At 44.8% G+C, this 20,389-nt stretch overlaps 1 protein-coding gene across 1 annotated transcript in view; it reads left to right on the forward strand.

Annotated features, from left to right (window-relative positions):
* The window catches only part of zfpm1 (zinc finger protein, FOG family member 1), a 76,146-nt gene that overhangs the window by 19,090 nt on the left and 36,667 nt on the right, over nt 1–20,389 (forward strand). Inside the window, exon 2 of the mRNA XM_069528513.1 lies at nt 15,714–15,854. Coding sequence (XP_069384614.1) covers nt 15,714–15,854 — 141 coding nt within the window. The remainder of the gene's footprint in view (nt 1–15,713; nt 15,855–20,389) is intronic.

A 20,389-nucleotide genomic window follows, 5' to 3' on the forward strand; every position in this document is an offset into this window, starting at 1 on the left:
ATCTCATGATACTTTGAATAAGCTCACAGTGTGAGAGATCTGAAGTTTACTTTCTGTTTCTCAAGTTGAATTAAACATTTTCAGAAAACATCTATAAGTTTTCAAAGACAGATTCAATCCTTCCTTTGTTCGTTACATCCATATTTATCAGCTCGTTCCACCGACTGCTGTTTGATTTATTGTAAATTAGTACGTGGTTATTCTGTCGTTACTCAGCTGGTGCCACAGGTACTGGAGGTGGGGGGGCTGAGGGGGCTGCAGCACCTCCAATTAGCAAAACAGGTTCACTGAGCAGTCCAAAAAAAATATTTTCATTTTGAGCCTTTTAAACTCACTACAGTCATATTTGATTTAATTTTAAGGTTCCGTGTTTACTCTGATGCAAAAATGTAGAATGTGATAACTTCAGGAGCAAACTGAACGGATCCCAGATTTGAATAATGTGACGTCGGTTAATATTCCAAACAAATCTCTTTCTTTTTAAAACGCTGTCGGCCATTCAAACTTATACAAACATCACAGGTACTGTGCTGCAGTTAACACGACATCGTGATGCAGACTTCCCCTCAGCAGCAGAGGGGTCAGGACCCAACATCAGGTGAATCTCCCACTTCCTGCATCAACACGGACATCGATCAAAAAAAAATACTCTTATTTCAAGTTTCCCTGCTCGAGAGGTCCGCCCCCCCCCCCCCCCCGCCACTCTAAAACCACAGCGCTGCGTTTCAAAGTGAGGAGGAGGTAACCCTGGAATCCAGCATTCATTATTCATCAACAGATAGCGCTTCCACCGCTCGGTCCCGGAGAACGCCAGGGACGGTGGGCAAAGGCTGAGTGGGTGCAGGGAGAGGGTGATGTTAATGGTCGCTTTCCTCAGAGAGAGCGGCTTTCTGGGAAAAAAAAAGGGGGGGGGGCATCTATCGCTCTTATCCCGATGCTTTTATTTCACTTTCAGCTCGTCTTAAATTTCCATTATTCACCACAAAAAGCCAAGCCAAGCCTTTTCACAATGACTGTTTGACACCGAGGAGCCCCTCCTCCACACACACACACACACACACACACACACACACACACACACACACACACACACACACACACACACACACACACCCCTCCGAGGACCATGTGGAGGACTATTATTAATCACGCTCTTATCAGCTCCTCACATCTTCGGCACTATTTGCTGTTTAATCACTAAAATAATACGAAGGGGAGGGTTCGTGGTGCTGGGGTGGGGGTGTAGGGTTGCCATGCCAACCAAATGGAAAAGGTCAGGCGTGGTTTATCTTATCAGTGATAGGGAATGGTTACTAATTACAGATAGGTACTACCAGAGCTTGGTCCACCGGGCCCTGCCTTAAAACACTATCAGCAATCCACACCGGCCTGATATTAAAATTATCTTTGAAGTCATCCATGCACACACACACACACACGCACACACACACACACGCACACGCGCACGCACACACACACGCACACGCACGCACGCACACACACACACGCACGCACGCACACACACACGCACGCTTGGTTGCAAAGCCCCAGGAGACACCAGACCAGGACGGGCGAGGCTCCGATGTTGTCATCATGGGTGTCACCAGATGACCAGACTCCGAGACCCTGTGACTTAATCCTGTCGACAGAGAACCGTTCTTCCACTTCACTGACGCAGGTTCAAACCCCGTGCTTGGCAGAGTTGCCTATGAGCAAACGCAACCTCACCCAACCATGTTTACCATAGATCCTGGTGGTGCGTTCACTGGCGCTCTGAGAGAAGCGTGACGTTGAGCTGCTGTTTGAAGCCTGAATCACTCAACAAGAGGATTTTAAGCAGAAACAACAATAGAGACATTTATTACCTGATCGACATGAATCTAATTGTCTTTTATTATTATTATAAAATAATATAAATAAAATGATAACTGAGTTCTGGTGTTTAACCAGATTTCATGTCTACAAGTCGATTTTAAAGAAATACACCGAGTGTTGCTTCGGTTGTGTTTAAGTTATATTAATATGTTGAATATAAATGTGATGTCACTGGTTTTAAATCAAATGCTTGTAAAAGTTCTAATTCAAACCTGCTGCCTGTGTTTTAATTGCCTGTAGTTTTTATTGCTGCAAACAAACCTCTCCCATGAATAACTGGTCCAGGGGTTGTTGACTCGGCAGGTGGTAAAGTTACTTCTACAAACAGTGAATCATGGATCAGCTGCTCAACACACCACGCAACACAAACTGTGCGTGTGAGCATTAAAACCCGAGAGCAGTGTTGACGTCTTTAAAACAGAAAGAAGAAGAAGAAGAAGAAGATGAAGAGTCTGAGATCCGTTGGTTTTAGTTTCACATTGTAATTCGGATGGAGAAATTGAACGAAGCTTCATTTGGTTGCCATGGTAACGTGATGGTTTCACTAGCTGCATCGACACCTGAACGTCCTCGTGGTTCAAAAAATTATATCGTTGGTGGTGAAGTCTGCTGCTTCCTCTTCTTCTTCCTCCTCTTCCTCTTCTACTTCTTCTTCTTCTGTGGTTTAATGTGTCTCTACGTCCTGTGATTGGTCCAAAAGTCCAAACTGTCCCAACAAAGTGTTTTCACTGTGAACCAACAGAACCAGTTTGATCCAGACCCAGAACTCCTCCTCTGGTCTTGAAGATGTAATAATTTGTGAAAAGACAAAAAAATAACTTCCAGTGTAAATGTAAACAGAGAACTTTGAATAGAACTGAGCAGCGGGTTCAGGACTTCACCGTTTTTATGTTCAAACACTTAATTAGTCATCAGATAATTCGCTCCAACAGCAGCTTTAATATTTGATTAATCTGGAACCAACTTATCCAGCTGCTGCATTTATCTGATTCACATCTGAACTGAATGTTTGTAACAGTCGGACGCTTGGTCAAAGACATTTAACACCTAACAAACAGATGAGACTCGTGAACAGTGAGTTTTTAATGTGAATATTTAACTCAGACGTGAAAACTGAGCGGAACATTTAGATTCCCCAGAGAGGTTTGTTTCTTCCCACAGATTATTTGAGCTCTGGATGTCATCGTCAATAGATTCATCAAATGTGGAAGTGATAGTTGCAGCGCTGGTGTGTGAGTGTGTGTGTGAGTGTGTGTGTGTGTGTGTGTGTGTGTGTGAGTATTTGCATGTGAGCTTTTATGAGAACAAGTGAGGAAGACAGTATTTCTCTGTGCGCCTGCCTTCCTGTGTGTTTGTGTTTGTATCTGTGTGTGTGTGTGTGTGTGTGTGTGTGTGTGTGTGTGTGTGTGTGTGTGTTGTATCTGTGTGTGTTTGTGTGTATGATCTTGTCTCTGCACCCTTCCATTTATCATCTTTGACATTTGGCTGTACTCCCCCTCTATCTGACCATCATCTGAGGAAAGCACATTTTTCCCATCAGAAATCCCGTTGTGACTTTTTGCGTTTCGTTGTGGGGGGGTCGGGCGGCGCTGATACTTCCTTTGGTGAGGCAGAGAGATACATAGATGTGAGTGAGCACATCGTTTCTTGGCTCTGCTCCGTGTGTGTGTGTGTGTGTGTGTGTGCGTGTGCGTGTGTGTGTTCTCCATCTCTTTTGTTAAAGTAACCATTGGTGCTTGCATACTTGTGTCTGTGTGTGTGTGTTTGTTCCATCAGTAGAGTAATTATGGATATGTCTTTTGCACACACACACACACACACACACACGCTCGCTCGCTCTCTTAACACGGATGTTATCTGGGCAGTGAGGGCTCCAGTGATGCCCTGCCTCTTGAAAATACCCCCTTTCTTTGCCGCTGCCAGCCTTGCAGCGGGTTATATTTAACCAGCTATCTGCTTTACATCCCCTCTCCATGCTCCACGGGGCTATCGCTGCAACACTGCTGCCACCATCTCACTTTATTTTTATTTTTATTTTAAGCCTTGTGACAGGAGGCAGAGATAACAGATGCAAAGCCAAGTTGTGAGTGGCGTACCCCCCCCCCCCCCCTCCCCTCTTCTTCTTCCAGATTTGTGCACTCTCTCCAACAAAAAGATACCCCCCCCCCCCGCCCCTCACACACACATCATCTTTCCATATCTCTTCCCTTGTTTTTTCTTTTGCTTGTCTGTCTCTTTATCTTCATCACTTCTCTGCCCTTTTATCCCCCCCCCACCCCCCCCCGTTGGTATTTGTCTTTACTTCTCACAGAGGGTTTCCTGGTAGACCCTTCCTCTTCTTGGCAGTGGCAGAGGCAGCCAAACATCACACAGATATACAATTCTGATTCTGTCATGTGGAACAATGGCATATTGAATTTTTTTTTTTTTTTTTTTTTTCCAAGGCTTGATCGCTGCTTATTTATAAATCCACCTCGTGTGACACTCGACTTCAAGTGTAACATGTGCATTCAAAACACTTTCCACCCAGTTAGAAAGTCTCCTTCTCATAGAATAATCACACAACAGCATGAACTGCACAGAGACGATAGGAGCTTATTGCAGACATCACTATCAGTGCCGATGAATAACTACACTCTGCACAACGGAAATGTCGAACTAGGTTTGATGTAATTTATAGAAAGTGTAGAACATCCCCTGCTCTGTTTGTATCTATAACACACACCAATCAAACCTAAAGCCTGACTGATTCATGAGCCGAGATATTCGGCATCAGCACTCTTTGAAAATGTTCATTTATATTTATGTTAATTGTATTAACTGGTTTAAATTCTTATTTGGTTGTATATATGTTTTTTTCTTTTTATTCATAGTTCATGGTTAGACTGTAAAATATCAAACCTCAATCACACTTCTTCGTCGTGAGGGTTCGTTAACGACATAACAGGAATAAATGTTTTTTAATAAATGTATATCTGCCTTTATACACTCTCTAATTTTCATATCTGCATTGGCTCACAAAAATCCCCATCGCTCAGGCGCCAATTAAAACTGCATCCTAATAAAACTCAATTTATGTTTTTATGCTGATGATATTTTTGCATTTAATGTATTCCTGCATTTTCCGCTGTTAATTCCCTGCAGCCGCAAATTAGTTTCTCGCTTGTACCAAAATTATATATTTTGATAAATCCATTTAGTGAATTCGTGATAATTCTGGATTAAAGATTCTGTTTGATGATGTGACAGATGCAGAAAAATGCACAGGAACACACACTCAATCCGTCCCCAGGGATTTTCCTGTTGCATTCTTCGTGGTGTTTTTCGTATCTGATTGTCGGAGCTGTTTTCGCTCTCCTCCCCTCGCTGTGTTTAGTCTCTGAGATGAGCAGAAACATCTGCGCGTGTGTTTAGGTTCCTCCTGTTAACATGAGGTCTCAGGGCTGAGCGGCGAGGCCACAACGCTAGAGAGGGTGATCGAGAGGAGGCGGGGGATGAGTGGGTGAAACTAGGCAGAGGAGGAAGGAGGAGAAGAAGAAGAAGTGAGAGGAGACGAGGGCGGGGGGGGGGGCAGGAAAAGGTGAATGAAAGTAAGAAACCTGGAAAGAGAGGATTAATGAGACCCACACCTCCTCAGCAGAGGAAGACGTTTGTTTTCCTCCAGTCACATGGACACTGAGCTGGTTCATGTCAGGGTGGAATGAGTCTCTCTCTCTCTCTCTCTCTCTCTCTCTCCTCCTGCAGACCATCATAATCTCTCATCTGCCTCCCATCTTTATTCAAGGTTGAGATCAAGGAGCAGGGATTGCAATCGGGCTTATTATATCTCACACACACACACACACACACACACATTACAGACAAACACACTAATCACAGTAAAAGTCAAACACACACATGCAGGGGAACAGATCCTCCCTCACACTGTACACACTCTGGGAAACGTCTCATGTTGTTTATCGTCCATACATTCGATTTCTGCGTCTGATCTCACGTGTCCTGCAGTTTTCTCTCATCTGCCTCGTCCCCTGATGACACGTAACCTTGTTATTAACCCGCCTCGGATCCAGTTGAGATAATTAGAGAGAGTGTGTGTGTGTTAGCGTGTTTAAGATTTAATGTGAAAAACCTGGAGTTGGTGTATTCGTGCAGACACAATATGTGTCCAACCATCATCCAACTTACGTCCAATGCACAACATGAGGACTCAGTTTTGGCCCATTAAGACGACTAATGACCATTTTTAAACCACCAAACACACACCTCGACGTTGGAGCTGTAATTTCATTCAAATTGAATTTATAAATCCTCACAGAGAAAGTTGAAATGGATTTGAATGAGCCACAGAGAGCTGTGCCTGCGGAGGGAAAGTCCGACTTTGAGCTTGAGACTCGGAAAAGTAGCAACGTTAGCAAAACCGCAAGTAAACACCTAATTTGCTTGGAAGTGTGTGTGTGTGTGTGGTTTTGCATGGTGCCTGAGGGTTTGTGCATTTAGAATATTGTCACATCTAAACTGATGCGTCGGAGAATCACTCGCACCGAGAAGCGTCTGCAGCGTTAGACCTTGTGAATGAATCCCATCAATACATTTCACAGCCAAAACCACATCGGCAATGACCTTATTTCAGCAAACATTTAGTGTGTCTGTGTGTGTGTGTGTGTGTCTGTCTGTGTGTGTCTGTGTGTGTGTGTGTGTGTGTGTGTCTGTCTGTGTGTGTCTGTGTGTGTGTACTGTATGAAAGTGTGTGAAAATTCTCACCATCTTACTCAAGGCCAAGCGTCTTATATCAAGGGAGAGGAGCAGAGATATGGAAAGAAACACTGTCTCTGATATGATTTGAGGATGATGATGGGTAGACTTCACATCTTTTATGACCTTGTGTGTGTGTGTGTGTGTGTGTGTGTGTCTGTGTGTGTGCGTGTTCCCACTGGTTGTGGTATTTCCAGAGTATCACAAGTGTTCACTACAGTTTGTAGAAGAGTCGTGTCATTGTTCTACAGTGAGAACCCTGCTGAGTGTGTATTTCTGTATCAGCCTTGTATCCGTGCTCCAGTCGTGGCCTTGTTGGGTTTTGGAGGGGGTGGTGGGGCGGTTGGGGGTGGTGGTGGTGGTGGTGGTGGTCGGGGGGGTGGGGTGTAGATAGGAAGGGATTCAATAAGTAGTTGAATCTACTCCTCCTCCCCCTGTGGATCTTAGGACGGTGGGAAAGTTCAAATCTGCTGCTATTTTCTATCTTTTATCAGTCGGGCTTATCGGCTGGCTTTCTCGTCTGCATGCCTGGCTTCAATAGTCCAGGGTCTCAGCTCGGGCTGCTCGGTAACTGCTCTCTATCTCCCTCCCCTCCAAACAGAGACCCCCCCCCCCCCCCGTTCTTTCTTTCATTCTCTCTTTCTTTTTTCATTCCTTCCCTCTTTCAAAGCCACCTGTTACATCAACCGCACTTTCAGCCGTTATTTATTTGCAGTCCGTGTAACCTGCGTCACACGAAGTCAAAATTATGCTGCAGATCACACGAAGACAAACTCGGCCTTGAAAGGTCACATCGTGTCTGCTCTTATTTTATAACCCGTGCAGATCTCGTTTTAAACCCGCCTGTTTGGACTGGACCGCCTCGAACAGCAGGAAGTGACCTGCAGTACTGGAGCCGTGGTAAAGACTGTGCATGTGCGTGCACGTGCGTGTGTGTGTGTGCAGGTTGTTTAGTTTTTCTTTCTGTATTTCTTTTCAACTGTGCATCAGAAAACCTGAGGTGCTCTCTCATCTCGCCCAGAGATCACGTCCAGTAAAAAACCTGAGTCAACTTCAGAGGTTTGTCACCTGCCCTCAAGATATAAGAATCACTCGCCATCGGTGAAATGACGACCCCCCCCCCCCCCGGATTGTTTGTGTGTTTGTCACCATGATTACTCAAGAACCACTGAATGACTCAGGTCTGCTCAGGGGACTGATCACTGAGTGTTTGGTGCTGCTTGATTGAATTGAAGCAGACAGAGGTGAACACTTGACTGACGTCCTACATTGAAATGTAAAAATATTAAACGTGCAACGTTTTGATTCAGGCACATTTGAGGTCGTGTCCGGTCGAGGACCACGTCGTTCCTCTCAAACTACAGGACAGGCTCCGGGTCAGATAGTCACAGGGGAGCCGGTGCGTCGGTGACAGTAACTCAAAATATAACATGAGGAAACAGTAAAGTGAAGTTTGATTTCAATCTGTGATATGAAACGTGGTAGTTTTTCTTCTTCTGAGAAATCCAGTATGTCTGTAACATAACTCCCCCCCCCCCCCCCCTGTGTTCTCTAGAGTTTCAGAGGAACGCAGCTCTTCTCTCTGTGGTCTGCATTTCCTCTGAGATGTGAGGGTGCAGTTATGTGGGAGTGAAGCATCCTTGAGGAAAATGAAACAGTGCGTTAGGACGAGTGCGTCTGAAGTGCTGCCAGAGAAGAAACAGTTGTGAGACAAAAAAAAAAAAAAAAAAAACAGAAGCAAAGACTTGATCAAAGACATCAGCAGACGTCTCCGCACGCCGGCGTTAAAGCAGCAGACGTGTGAGACGCTGCAGTGACGGAGGTGTAAATATAATCTGTCGTTAGGAGCAAACACGACAGCTCAGAGTCGTTTCACTCGTCAGCGTTGGAAAGAGTCAGAGCAGAAGTGGTTCTTGTTCCGTAACAACATCTTTTCACTCACTGGTCTCGTGTTGATCTAGAAAAACGCTGTAGAGCAGAAATGTAGAGCTGCACTGACTCAGCAGCAAACTCTGACCTCACGCAGCTTCAAGCTAAAATGATCCCAGCGGTTCGACCAACCCTCCGTGACGTCACCTGTTGGTTTGTTAGCTGCGGTTTTGAAGCCTCCAAAAAAAATTTCGTCCAGCGGCATCGTAGCATCTTGTGTTTCAAAGAAATAATAATAATTACGAAGACACCAGAAATGAAGCACATCCTTACAGTTCAAGACTTCGAGAACGCTAACGCTCAGCATACGTACAGATGTGCAACGACTGAGCTGTTTGAGAGGATGAAGTTGTTTTTGGTGACAATAATAAACTATTAACCAACACCAGCCTTATCTGACCGATGAATAATGGATGTGATTAGGTTATTTAAAAGTAGCGGCTGCAGAACGCCCGGACTCAGATGGGTGTACCTGCTCCTCTTGTACGTGTGAGTGTGTACAGTATTCGTCGGGCCGCAGCTGCAACATGGCAGCACCGCTATCAGTTCTGAAGCAACACGGTGTTCCAACATGGAAAGCAGCAGCAGGGAGATTTATTTCAGGGGCTCGGGCCGTTGAATCGTCCTCCCGAGAGGCGCCGGACTATCAGATAGGCCTGCTGTGAAGAGGCTGCTGATCCTCTCCTCCAGGGCAAATCTTTCTCTCCGGGGGCATGAAGGATACCCCGCTACCGGACCATCCATCACGGCAGATACAAAGCTACCGCGGGTATCTGTGGCACTATAGGGGCGGTGTGGCTGCTATCTCTGTACCTGCCCTCCTCGTGCCCAAGAAGCAAGTATCTCCTCCTCAGAGGAGGGGAAACTAATTGTTACCCCCGCATGATGTCAAGTCTCTCTCGTTCTGTTTCGATTACACTCCATCCCTCCATCCGGTGGCCTCCTCTATCGCTTTCTATCTCCCCCTCTCCTTCTCTGTGTCTCTCTCCCGAGGTTCAGCCAGTGTCCCACCCGGCTGTCTCCCCAGGACCTTTATCAGAGAGACGGCTGTGCTCATTAAGGAGTTAATTTTCTCACTCCTATCTTTGATTAGTATAGTCAACCATAAGTACTGTGAATTCTTTAAATTTTCTTCCTTGTTATCAAAAAGGGAGAGAGAGAGAAAAAGATGGGAATGGAGGGGGGGGGGGGGGTATTTAATCGTTTAAGTAGTCTTTCTGGGGAACTAGATTTCTCTCACTCCGTCTCCCCCCCCCTCTTCCCAGCAATGTAAAGAAATCTGAAAGCCAGCCTGCCTCAGTAATTCAGTTTTTAAAGCGTGAGGATGGAGGGAAGGGGGAGGAGGAGGAGGAGGAGGAGGTGAGGTGGGTGGGTGGGTGGGTGGGTGGGGGTGCAGTGGTGGGATAGGGAGGGAAGAGAGAAGGAAAAAAAAAAAATGACTTGATGAAATTCCGCTATCAGCTCCGAACCAATATGCAAAATATCTCGCTGGAAATCAAATAGCTATTATGTTTTCATTTCCACGTCGGCGTATTTGCTTAATGAAGAGGAGACAGATCAGACCGGCAGAGAGAGTCTGCAGGAGCCGATAACCGCCAACGGCTCCCAGCTATCCGCACAGAGTGACGCTCCCAGTCACTACGCTTTTTCACTGAAAAAAAAAAAAAAGAAAAAGGGATGGAGGGGAGGGAGAGAAAGAGAAGGCGAGAGGGAGGGAAGGTAATGGACTATAAGGGAAAGAGAGAGAGAGAGAGAGTGATATTGAAAGGGGACGGAGGAGAAGAAAAGAGGTGGCGGTGGGGATAAGGAACGGAGAGATAATGAGAAAGAGGGGAGGAAGCGAGAATATAAAAGAGAGATGGCAGGTTGGAATGGAGAGATGAGGAATGAGAGAAGAGTGCGAGGTGTTCAGGGTCCTTGAAATATTCCTGGAATTCCTTTAATTCTAAACCTTTCAAATGATCAAACACAATTTATGAATTAAATAGTTTTTCCACATTTCTCCTCTTGATCTCTGCAGAGTCAACACTCTCATTCCTGTGCTCTCCTACCTTTTCTTTTCTTTTCCCCTGTTTCCTCCTCTTTTCCTTTTCTGCATATTCAGTCCGTCCGTGTCGTCATTTCACCGATGGCGAGCGATTCTTATATCTTGAGGGCAGGTGACAGACCTGCTGTGGCGTGGAAATGAAAAACTCCTCGGTGATTTTTCTGCACATAAAAACATTTAAAGTGCAAATGTAGAGATTTCATGGTTCAGCAGACGTGTATAATTAAGTCCGACTAATTTGAATAGTAAAACACTTTTAAGCACCGGAGGTGTGAATCTTCATCGGCTTCACAATTCACTTCAGTCGATTCCTCCATTTTCTACATTACTGCACGTTTTGTCCTCCGTCCCGCTGGAGGGACAGTTTTGTGTCAGATGCCGATCAGGGGTTAAATCCATTTGTTTTTTTTTATTCAACGTTATTTCCCTGAGAGGAACTGAAACGTGTGAGTGTGTGTGATGTGGTTAAATTAAGGGGACTCGGGCGGAGGCGTGAGCTCCACCTGTATCTCTATCAACACATCTTCTCACAGAAACATCTGGATTGAAAACATCTGCCTCAAGTGATAGAAACCATCGATGACAAACAATTATTTAACGTCTCCTTTTTTTTTTTTTTTTTTCAAAGTTTGGTCACGAGAAAGTTTTTATGCCGCTTGTTATTTTGTGTGTGTGTAAATAAGCGTGAGAGCTGTTGTGTTGGAGTGGAAGCGTGACACTCGAGCACCAGACGTCCGGTCGCCATCGTCTCTGTTCATCGGTGAAGGGCAATAAATCGTGGGATGAGTCGGGCCCGGGGAGGATCCACCAGTTGGAGCCTTTGTTCCTTCGGGGATGAAAGGACACATTTGAAGGAGCCTTCAGATGAAGCAGTTTATTCCACTGTGACTCCGTCAGTTGGACGCCCCCCCCCCCGCCCCCCATGTTGAGGAAGAAAATAATAAAAATCTCGAGGTTTCCTTGAGTTCCTCTGGAATCACTGGGCAGTCGGTTCTCGGCTCAGATCCTAAAGGCCCAGGAGAAAAAAATCAGATTTGTATTGAAGCTGAATTTAATGGATCGATATCAGTGGATGGTTCCTCCTGTGGGGAGCTGGGGGGGGGGCATGGAGCTGTGATAAGAGCCCATGCAGCGTTGAGGTGGGGGGGGGGGGGGGGGGGGGGGGGTTGTTAAAAGTGAAAAGTTGATTAAAAGTATTTCCTCAGTGGTGGTAATTCTCCTCACTCTGATCAATAAGTGGCTCCTCTCCAGGGGGTGACTCTGTGTCAGCTACCTTCTCCCCTCCTCCCTCCTCCCACTCTCTCCCCCATTCTTTCTCTAAATATCCTCTTTTTATATTTCTCTTCACAAGCCTGTGATTGTCTGATACAAGTACTCCTCTCCCTCTCTCTCTCCCTCCGCACTTCTCCTCTTGCTTTCAGGTCTTGTGTTTCTTCTTTTTTTTTAGTGCGGCGGGTTATTAGCGTGAGAGCGGCGAGGCTTGCGTCTGTTTAATCAGGCTTGTTGAGCACGCAGGTTTGATGTGTGTTGTCTCTGTGTTTAATCAGCGAGCTGCTCGCTGCAGGTTTGATGTGGACAGAGAGTTAATAAAGCAGTATCTCTGGTGCCTTCATCAGCAGCAGCACTTTGTTCTGCCTCTTCTCGCACCTCGGAGACAGACAGCTGCGGCGCTGCAGCTCCGACACCACATCTGTCCCTGGCTCCGGATCGCTTCACTCCTCGTTTTCATTCTAAAGGATCAGACCTCACTCGTTTATTCGTTCCATTGTTTTTTTAATTGTGAAAATGTGAAGTCACACGTGGGACACGTCACGCTCTCTGGTCGTCAGGCTGGTTTCATGACGTCTGTGATATTCAATCACAATATTTGAATGAGCCCAAGAAAACCAGCAAATCCTCAAAACCATGGGAAAATAAAATCACCACAACATTTCATCGATTATTATTATCAATCATTTATTTTTGCTTCAAAATAAGAAACCTTTTCTATCAGTTCATGAATTTAGTACAAATTTATCTTCGCTGGTTATTGTTTCTCAAAATCTGAAATCTGAAATCTGAAGCAGAAGAAAAGTTGTTTGTGTTTAATTGATTATATCGTTATTGTCTCTTCAATCAGTTTTATTCAAGTTTGAGAGTCTTGATATAATTTAAACCTTCAAAGCTCAAGTTTCCTATTTATTCAAATGACACTAAGAATTAAATTCATGTAAATTAAAAACATTTGAAATGCCACCATTGTTTATAAAAAACTCCACATGTGCATTTATATTATATTTTATTATTTATCAGTAAAATAGTCAGAATCTAAAATACTTTTTTGATCCTCGGGGGAAATTGAGGTCGTCACAGTTGCTCCACCAAGAATATAAATGTGTACAAACCAAAAAATATAATATATAGCAATATAAGATTTAAATTAAAATGATTTTTACTGATATATATGTACATGTATGTGTTTATATGTATATTATCATACAGTATTTGGAACAGGTACGTGCTTATTGCAGATAAATCATAATAAAGTATGACGTAAATATATTGAGCGTCTGACTCCGAGACAGGAAGTAGCTGATGAAGTAATCGATCATTTATTTTAGGTTCTCTTTGTATTTGTGGTTAAACTGCTTCCTCTCGTTCCCGTACAGCGTCTCGATCGTTCACATTTATATTTCGCTCTGAGGTCGATCTCTCGTGACGACCAGTTCATTCTGGACGTTTTTCCAAAACAAAAAATTCCGTTGACAGTTTTCACGTTTTGCGTCCAGACTCCAAACCTGGAGTTCCTCGGTGTCCAGGAACTGATGCAAAGTGTTTTGCTGAATTTCATTTTCCCTGGTGCTGCTGGATAAGTGTCAAGCTAATTCATGTCTTTCCTGCAGAGATACAGATTCGGGCCGTGCCTCCTTTTATTCCTCCATCTCTTCAGTAACTCCGCTCCAATTTGTCCTGTGGATATCAGCCTGTAACAATTAATAAGGCTTTAACTTTCAAACTGGGAAGTGAAGTAGAATGTGGGGCACTTATCACTCGGGGTGCATCCTCCCTGCCAACCATCCGAGGCAGGAGGACAAGAGGGAGAGGCAGCGTCTCTCCTTGGATGAAAGACCAGAGAAAGTGGAGCTGGAAACTTTTCCCGCACAATTTGATGTCTGAAAGCAGTGATGCAGTGATTGATTCATTAAACCAGAGCCGTAATGAGGAAAGAAATCATAATTCAAACTTACATTTTAAACAGGAAATATAATTGGAATTTTATACCGAGAAGTCCCTTTGTACAATTATGATTAAAGGAAAATTAATTGTATGAAAATGTCCTTATAGATACTGAAAATTAGATCTAGCAAAGCTCAGGCGACATGGACCTAATTCTAAAAATATTTTGTACAGGATCGATCTTTTTTTTTTTCCTTCTTTCTTTATGAAGGTCCAAATCTAGCTGTGTTCACTTTATCTGAAATTAGAGTGAACCATGCAGGCGTGGAAGTTGAAATTAGCCTAAAGATGTTTCATTTACAAAGACAGAAACACTTTCTCAGTCGGCGATTGTTTCCCAGCATTATCTCTGCTTGCTTTTAATTGCTTTGGAAGTGAAATTAACAGAATTAGAAAAATTGCCTCTCCCTTCTTCTACAAGCTTCTTTATTCACGGGTATTGTTGTGTGCTTTGTATAGATTATAGACTCCTTTTGTTCCAGCATTGTAAATATATACGCCCCTAGTCACGGCTTTAGCTCTGAAACAATCCCCCGCCTCCCTCCCTGTTCGTTGGTTCAACACAACCTAATGGAAATTAATTTACAACCTGTCTGGATGGAGGGAGAGACGGTGGGAAATGAAATCTCTGTATTAATTTCAGTTACTCAACAACAACACGTCCCTCCCTCCCCGACTTTCCAGGACACTGTCGTCGTGTGCCTGAGCTGTTTTCTCCCTCGGCAGCTCGTTAACCGTTTCCGCTTCACTCTGCCGCTCCCCATAATCCTCTTAAAGGAAATGGTTACCTTGAATTAATAATTCTCTCGTGGCGTCCTCTCGGGAACCCAGGATGAAGCGTGTCATCTGATGCAGACGAACAGAAAAGAAGCAGCGAGGCTTGAAACACTAATAACTGCAACTGCTTTAGACACAGAGGACAAATGAATATGGTGAACATCAGTGTACGTTTCAACGCTTGGACGTCTTAATGCACCGTTACAGCAGCCTGATACCCTCGTGGTACAGACTGAGTGTTATTAACGAGGCAATTTAAAAAAAGTCACATTAAATTCATATTAACCGACTCCATTTTTGTGTGGATGTAATCTTTAAACGGGCTAAAATAGATCAAAAGTAGTGTATAATTACTGTGGTCAGCAGGGATTATGAAACTGTAATTGATATAGATCAGCCCTGCACTAATCACTCTCTTAGCTACAATTTTAGGTATACTGTAATTTGGCTTTAAGGTCCCCCTTGGCTTCTTGCTATTAATCTTCTGGATTAGATTGTTCAGCATGTCCAATTCTCAAAACCTTGTTTTTTTTTTTTTTCTTGAATTAGTTCATTTAAAAAAAAAAGGGAGGATCCGTGTGTTTAGGGTATTTTTTCCAGTGCTGCTCACACATGAGGAACTTTATTTTTCTCCTCTCTGTTTGGACTCAAGGCCCAAAGGAAAGATAATTAAACTCACGTCCTGCAGACCCACGGTGTCACATTATTCTCTCAACGTTATTATTCCCTCCAGAGCTTTTTAATGTTTATTATACTCATTATTTATGAGTTTATCTGATATGAAATCCTTATTTTTTTCGCTCATGCTGCTTTCAGACCTGAACTCCCGAACATTTTCCTGGAATTCTCTGCGTCAGTTCCTCTGGACGGTGTCAGCGGCGGGCGTGTTTGTTGATGAGGTTTCTAACACTTGACAGACGGAGCGATGGACACTGAGGTGTCCAGAGCTTTTGGTGTTCCCCACATGTTCCCGTCGTTGTGACAGAGTCTGACTCACAGTCTGGGAAATGTGCGCTCACAACTTTGTTAGAACGGTTTGAAATTCATCCTCGTCCTCGCGTCGCAGCTGCGAGAGAACAGACTCAGGTGTTCACGTTCCCTCCTCTTCCTCCCGCAGGTTCCCTCGGGGATCTCGACGGTGGCGAGGAAAACACGCTGGACAGCCACAGCCTATCAGGAGAAGAAGGCGGAGTCTCCGACCCAGATGATTCATTGGAGGGCGACAGCCCGCCGCCATACACGCCACTGCACAACGAAGGTGAGGGGAGGGACATGCACACAGATATATATATATATAGAAATATATACAGAACTACAATAGATACACAGTGTGCACATACATTCATCAGATCTTCACTGGAAACAAATCATCAGTTTGAAAACTGATGAAAACTCACATCGGCCTCCTCCAATCAGAAAATCCACATGTGTAGTTCTCCGGCAGTTATTAGTGGTTTCCAGCAGATTTATCTCGTCTACCTGTTATCTGTCAGCAGACAGTTAACGTCAGCCGGAGACAAAGAGACGAACCAAACAAACATTATGAGGCTGCAGCTTTCTGTTTGTATCACGCCTTTATCTCTATTGTGTCTAAACGAATAAGAAGAAGAAGAAAAAAAAAAAAAAGAACTCACAAGGTTCAATCTTGGTTCCAGTGAATCTGCCCCTTCATGCACCTCTTATCCTGCCGACCCCCCCCCCCACTCCCCTCCCCTCTCCCCCATGTGATAGCAGAGTTTTCAGTCATATTCTTTTGACTTATTCAAGATTTCACTAGCTGTGTTTTTTTAATCTCAAAAATTCCTGCTCTTGTGAAATTTTGGGGCTGGAAGTGATAAGCGTCTGTTGGTTGGCTTGGTTTGATAAACCCATGGAAATTCTGTCAGGTGCTAATCGAGACGAGATTATAGATTAGCTGGAGGTGTGTGTGTGAGTGTGTGAGTTTGTGTGAGAGAGTGTGAGAGAGTGTGAGTGTGTGTGTGTGGGGGGGGGTTATGTGTGTATTAGATTGTATAAGAAGAAGAAGATGGAAGAAGTCAGGGAACTGCACACGTGAGCAAAGTCGTCGATTGCAAACTTACTCTTTGTTTCTTTTATATATACAAGTGTGTGTGTATGATTATATTTATACACACACACACACACACACACACACACATACACATACACACACCTACTGCACTGTTGATTTACTCCCCTCTCTCTCTCTCTCTCTCTCTCTCTCTCTCTCTCTCTTCTGGGGTTCCTCGGTTGCCCAGTGCTGCCATTATCAGTTCCCTGTAAATCAGCCATGTTTGACGAACCTGCTCTTTCAACCTGGGATCAATACCAGGTCTTTATCTGGCCAACACTGGCTAATAAAGGCAAGGCCTCTTATCCACCATCTGGAAGAGACACACACACACACACACACACACACACACAGGCGATAACCGCCCTGATAACTTAAGCAAGAAAAACACAGCACCAGGCACTCTGTTCTCTCTATAACTCCCCCTCCTCAGCCCGACACACACACAGCCACTATATTAATGAACACGCACACAGACACACAACGTTATTAAGGAAGACTTGAACATCTGCTCGGTGCGTCTCTCTCTCTGTTGTGGGGTTTGTTTTTACCCCCCCCCCCCCCTCTCTCTCTTCTCAGAATCGCCCGACAGTTGCAGCGACCCGCGAAACGAGCAAAGTTCCCTTTTTTTATGTCATTTCAAGACGATCGCACTCGTACATCACAGGAAACCTGATAAAAATCCACTTCTGGACTGATTAGTCGGTCGCGTCACCTCAGGTTGAACCCTCGGATTGTTGAGCTCTCCATTTTCTTTTTTCTTTTTTTGGGTTAAATTTAAACAATCTGATCAGTGGTCAAACAGGAAACTGTGTGCGATGCACAAACAGATGACGGAGGCCGTGACCTCTCCGGGTTTCGTTATGATGGACAGATCTGAACGTTACGTGTGCAGCAGTGTTGGTGAAAATGATTTCAAACAAACAGATATTTGACAGGATCAGCTTCTCTCGCGCTGCTCTCCTGTTTCTCGTGGCTGTAAATGAATGTTTGGGCTCATTTTGGCGGTTGGATGTAACGCCGCCGCTTCATGCGTCTGTTGACGTCGACTGTTTTCTCACAAACTGCAGCGCTGGTGGATTATAAAACCCACTTTGTCGGATCCACAGATTTGTTTCTACAACACAGACGGAGATCTTTGAATAAATGCTAATTGCAGACATGTGCCACATCATCTTGGGTTAGAGGACGACATGACTCAGAAAAGTGAGACTAATATCACTGATCTCGATCTCCTGAAATATAAATAAAAACCAGCAGCTTGAGATCACGTTGGATTTCACCAGAACCATCATGGGTTTGTCCTCCAGGATATTCAGACGCCAAAGAAGGAAACACATCCAAACATGATGCTTGGCTGCTCTCGAGATAAATCAATCCTCCATTAGTGTGTGTGTGTGTGTGTCATGTTCCGAACTAAAATCCTAAACGGCAAATCTTGAGAACATTTAAACTTCAATCACAAAACTCACTTTGCCACATTTTAGATCGCGGCTTCATCTGCATCTGATAAACTGCCCCCGATCTGACCCCACGAAGAGACACACACTAAACGTCCCTGTGTGTTCCAGGAGTCTCTGTGTGTTGGTGTGTGTCTGTTGGTGTGTGTCTGTTGGTGTGTGTTTGAATTTACATTGGCTCTGCTGCACCAACAGTGATCGACTCCTTCTGATCATCTTTTCAACTTCTGACGACATTTCTCACTATTTTAATAAATTTTTTTCAGCCCAAACTAAACAAATGGAGAAAACAATATCTTTTTTAGGATTTCACGTAAACTGATAATCTGATAATAATGATGGTGAAATGATGAACTGATAAAATCTCACACTGACATGTCTCAGTAGTGCTGTGGTCCTGTTTGCAGTCTTTTTCTTTCAGTGTGTAAATATCATTTGCTTAATTGACGCTCTCTTCTGTTAGACTGAATCGTTAAAGCAGCGTGTGTGTGTCTGAATGTCTCCAGTGTGGACACAGAGAGACGACTGCTGCTCAGGCTCCTTCGTTTCCTCCAGTTCCCTTTTACCCGCGACGCCAAATCACAGCAACAGGTCTGCGAAGACGATGATCTTGAAATGTCAGGGAACAGATATGTAAAGAAACGAGGCAGAAGACAGAAGAGGCAGGAACGTATGGCGGGCTGTAGAAGTTGGGAGGCGGCGATATTGTCGGGTGACTTTGCCCTGCAGGTGTGACAGGGGAAGTTCAGCTTATCAGATTGATGGAGACTGTCTTGCGACGGGGGTGGGGGGTGGGGGGGGGGGGGGTTGTTGGCTGGTAGAAAAGTGTCTGTCGACTCCTCCTGATACCTGCCTCCCTGTCTGAGATGATATGGGAGATAATATTGATAATATTAAATGCAATAACTGTGTCTCCAGCTCCCCTCCCTCGCTGCAGCCCCTGCAGGATAAAATCAATGTGCCATTCAATGTGATTTATAGCTGAAAATAATGGCACTGTTTAGGCAGGGGGGGGTTAAATGTGTGTGTGTGTGTGTGTGTGTGTGTGAGGGGGGGGGGGGGGTCCTGCTTGCTTTAGACTGTGTACATCCATGTTGCTGTATATGAGTGTTTGCGTGTGGATGAGGTTGAAAGGTGGATGTGACATGAAGATGGATTGTGCGTGCGTGTGTGTGTGTGTGTGTGTGTGCGTGTGCGTGTGTGTTGATTTATTTGACAACGCTGATCCAATCTCTCAACTGTTGCATTAATAACGACGGGGTGTGTCCGCGTCACGTGGTCGCGGGGCGTTTATGGCCACTATTGATCGGGAGCTATCGCTGTTTATCGAAGTGGGAATGCAAGAGTAAACATGGTCTTTGTGCAGACGGCTGAGGTGTTATCAGGGGGGGAGGGAGGGGGAGGGAGGGGGGAGGCTTGGAGATGAGGAGAGCTCCTAAAAGAATGCGAGGAGGAGGAGGAGGAAGAGAAGGGCAGAAGTTACGAGAAGGATGAGGATTGAGACAAAGGACGGAGGGAGTCAGGAAGTAGAGGAAGTGATTTTTAAATACAGAGTCACAGTGACGTCATGTTAATAAAAACCTGGAGCGGACACAGAACGTGATGGAGGAGCGCTCAGCTCATGTTCAACAATTCAAGTTCAACTTTGACCCTCGATAGCCACCTCTCATGTGTGTGTGTGTGTGTGTGTGTGTGTGTGTGTGTGTGAGACCGGGCCGACCCTGACCTCCTCCTCACATGGACTTTGTTGCTCCACATACGTCGTCACATGACTTGTCGGCTGATTCCGAAGGTCTCCAGCATTAGTAGAGTTTGATACGGCAGCACAAAGATCCTTTGATGTGGTTGGTCAATGTTTGTGATCCACTGTGACCTTTACCCTCCTGATGATGATGAGGAGGAGGAGGAGGAAGATGAACGAGCAGAGACAGATGTTCACCTCAGATAACCAGAGGAGCTGTGATGTAACTATTAATCTGATCTCACTAATCAACAGTCCTGCTAATAGAGAGGATGAACTGATACCAGGGAGGAGGCAAAGGTCAGGGTTCACACACACACACACACACACACACACACACACAGGTCCAGCCACGTGCACAACCACGTTGTGTTTGATCACTGAGCAGGAGTCAGTGTAATCATCTTGATCAATGGCAGGGATATCACTGCTGATTAGAGGAACACAGGCAGCCTCCGTCTCTGCTGAAGGTGACAGGATGAAGGGAGGAGGAGGAGGAGGAGGAGATGATAGAGAGATTG

The sequence above is a fragment of the Paralichthys olivaceus genome, chromosome 7 (assembly GCF_024713975.1).
Source record: "Paralichthys olivaceus isolate ysfri-2021 chromosome 7, ASM2471397v2, whole genome shotgun sequence".
NCBI lineage: Eukaryota > Metazoa > Chordata > Actinopteri > Pleuronectiformes > Paralichthyidae > Paralichthys > Paralichthys olivaceus.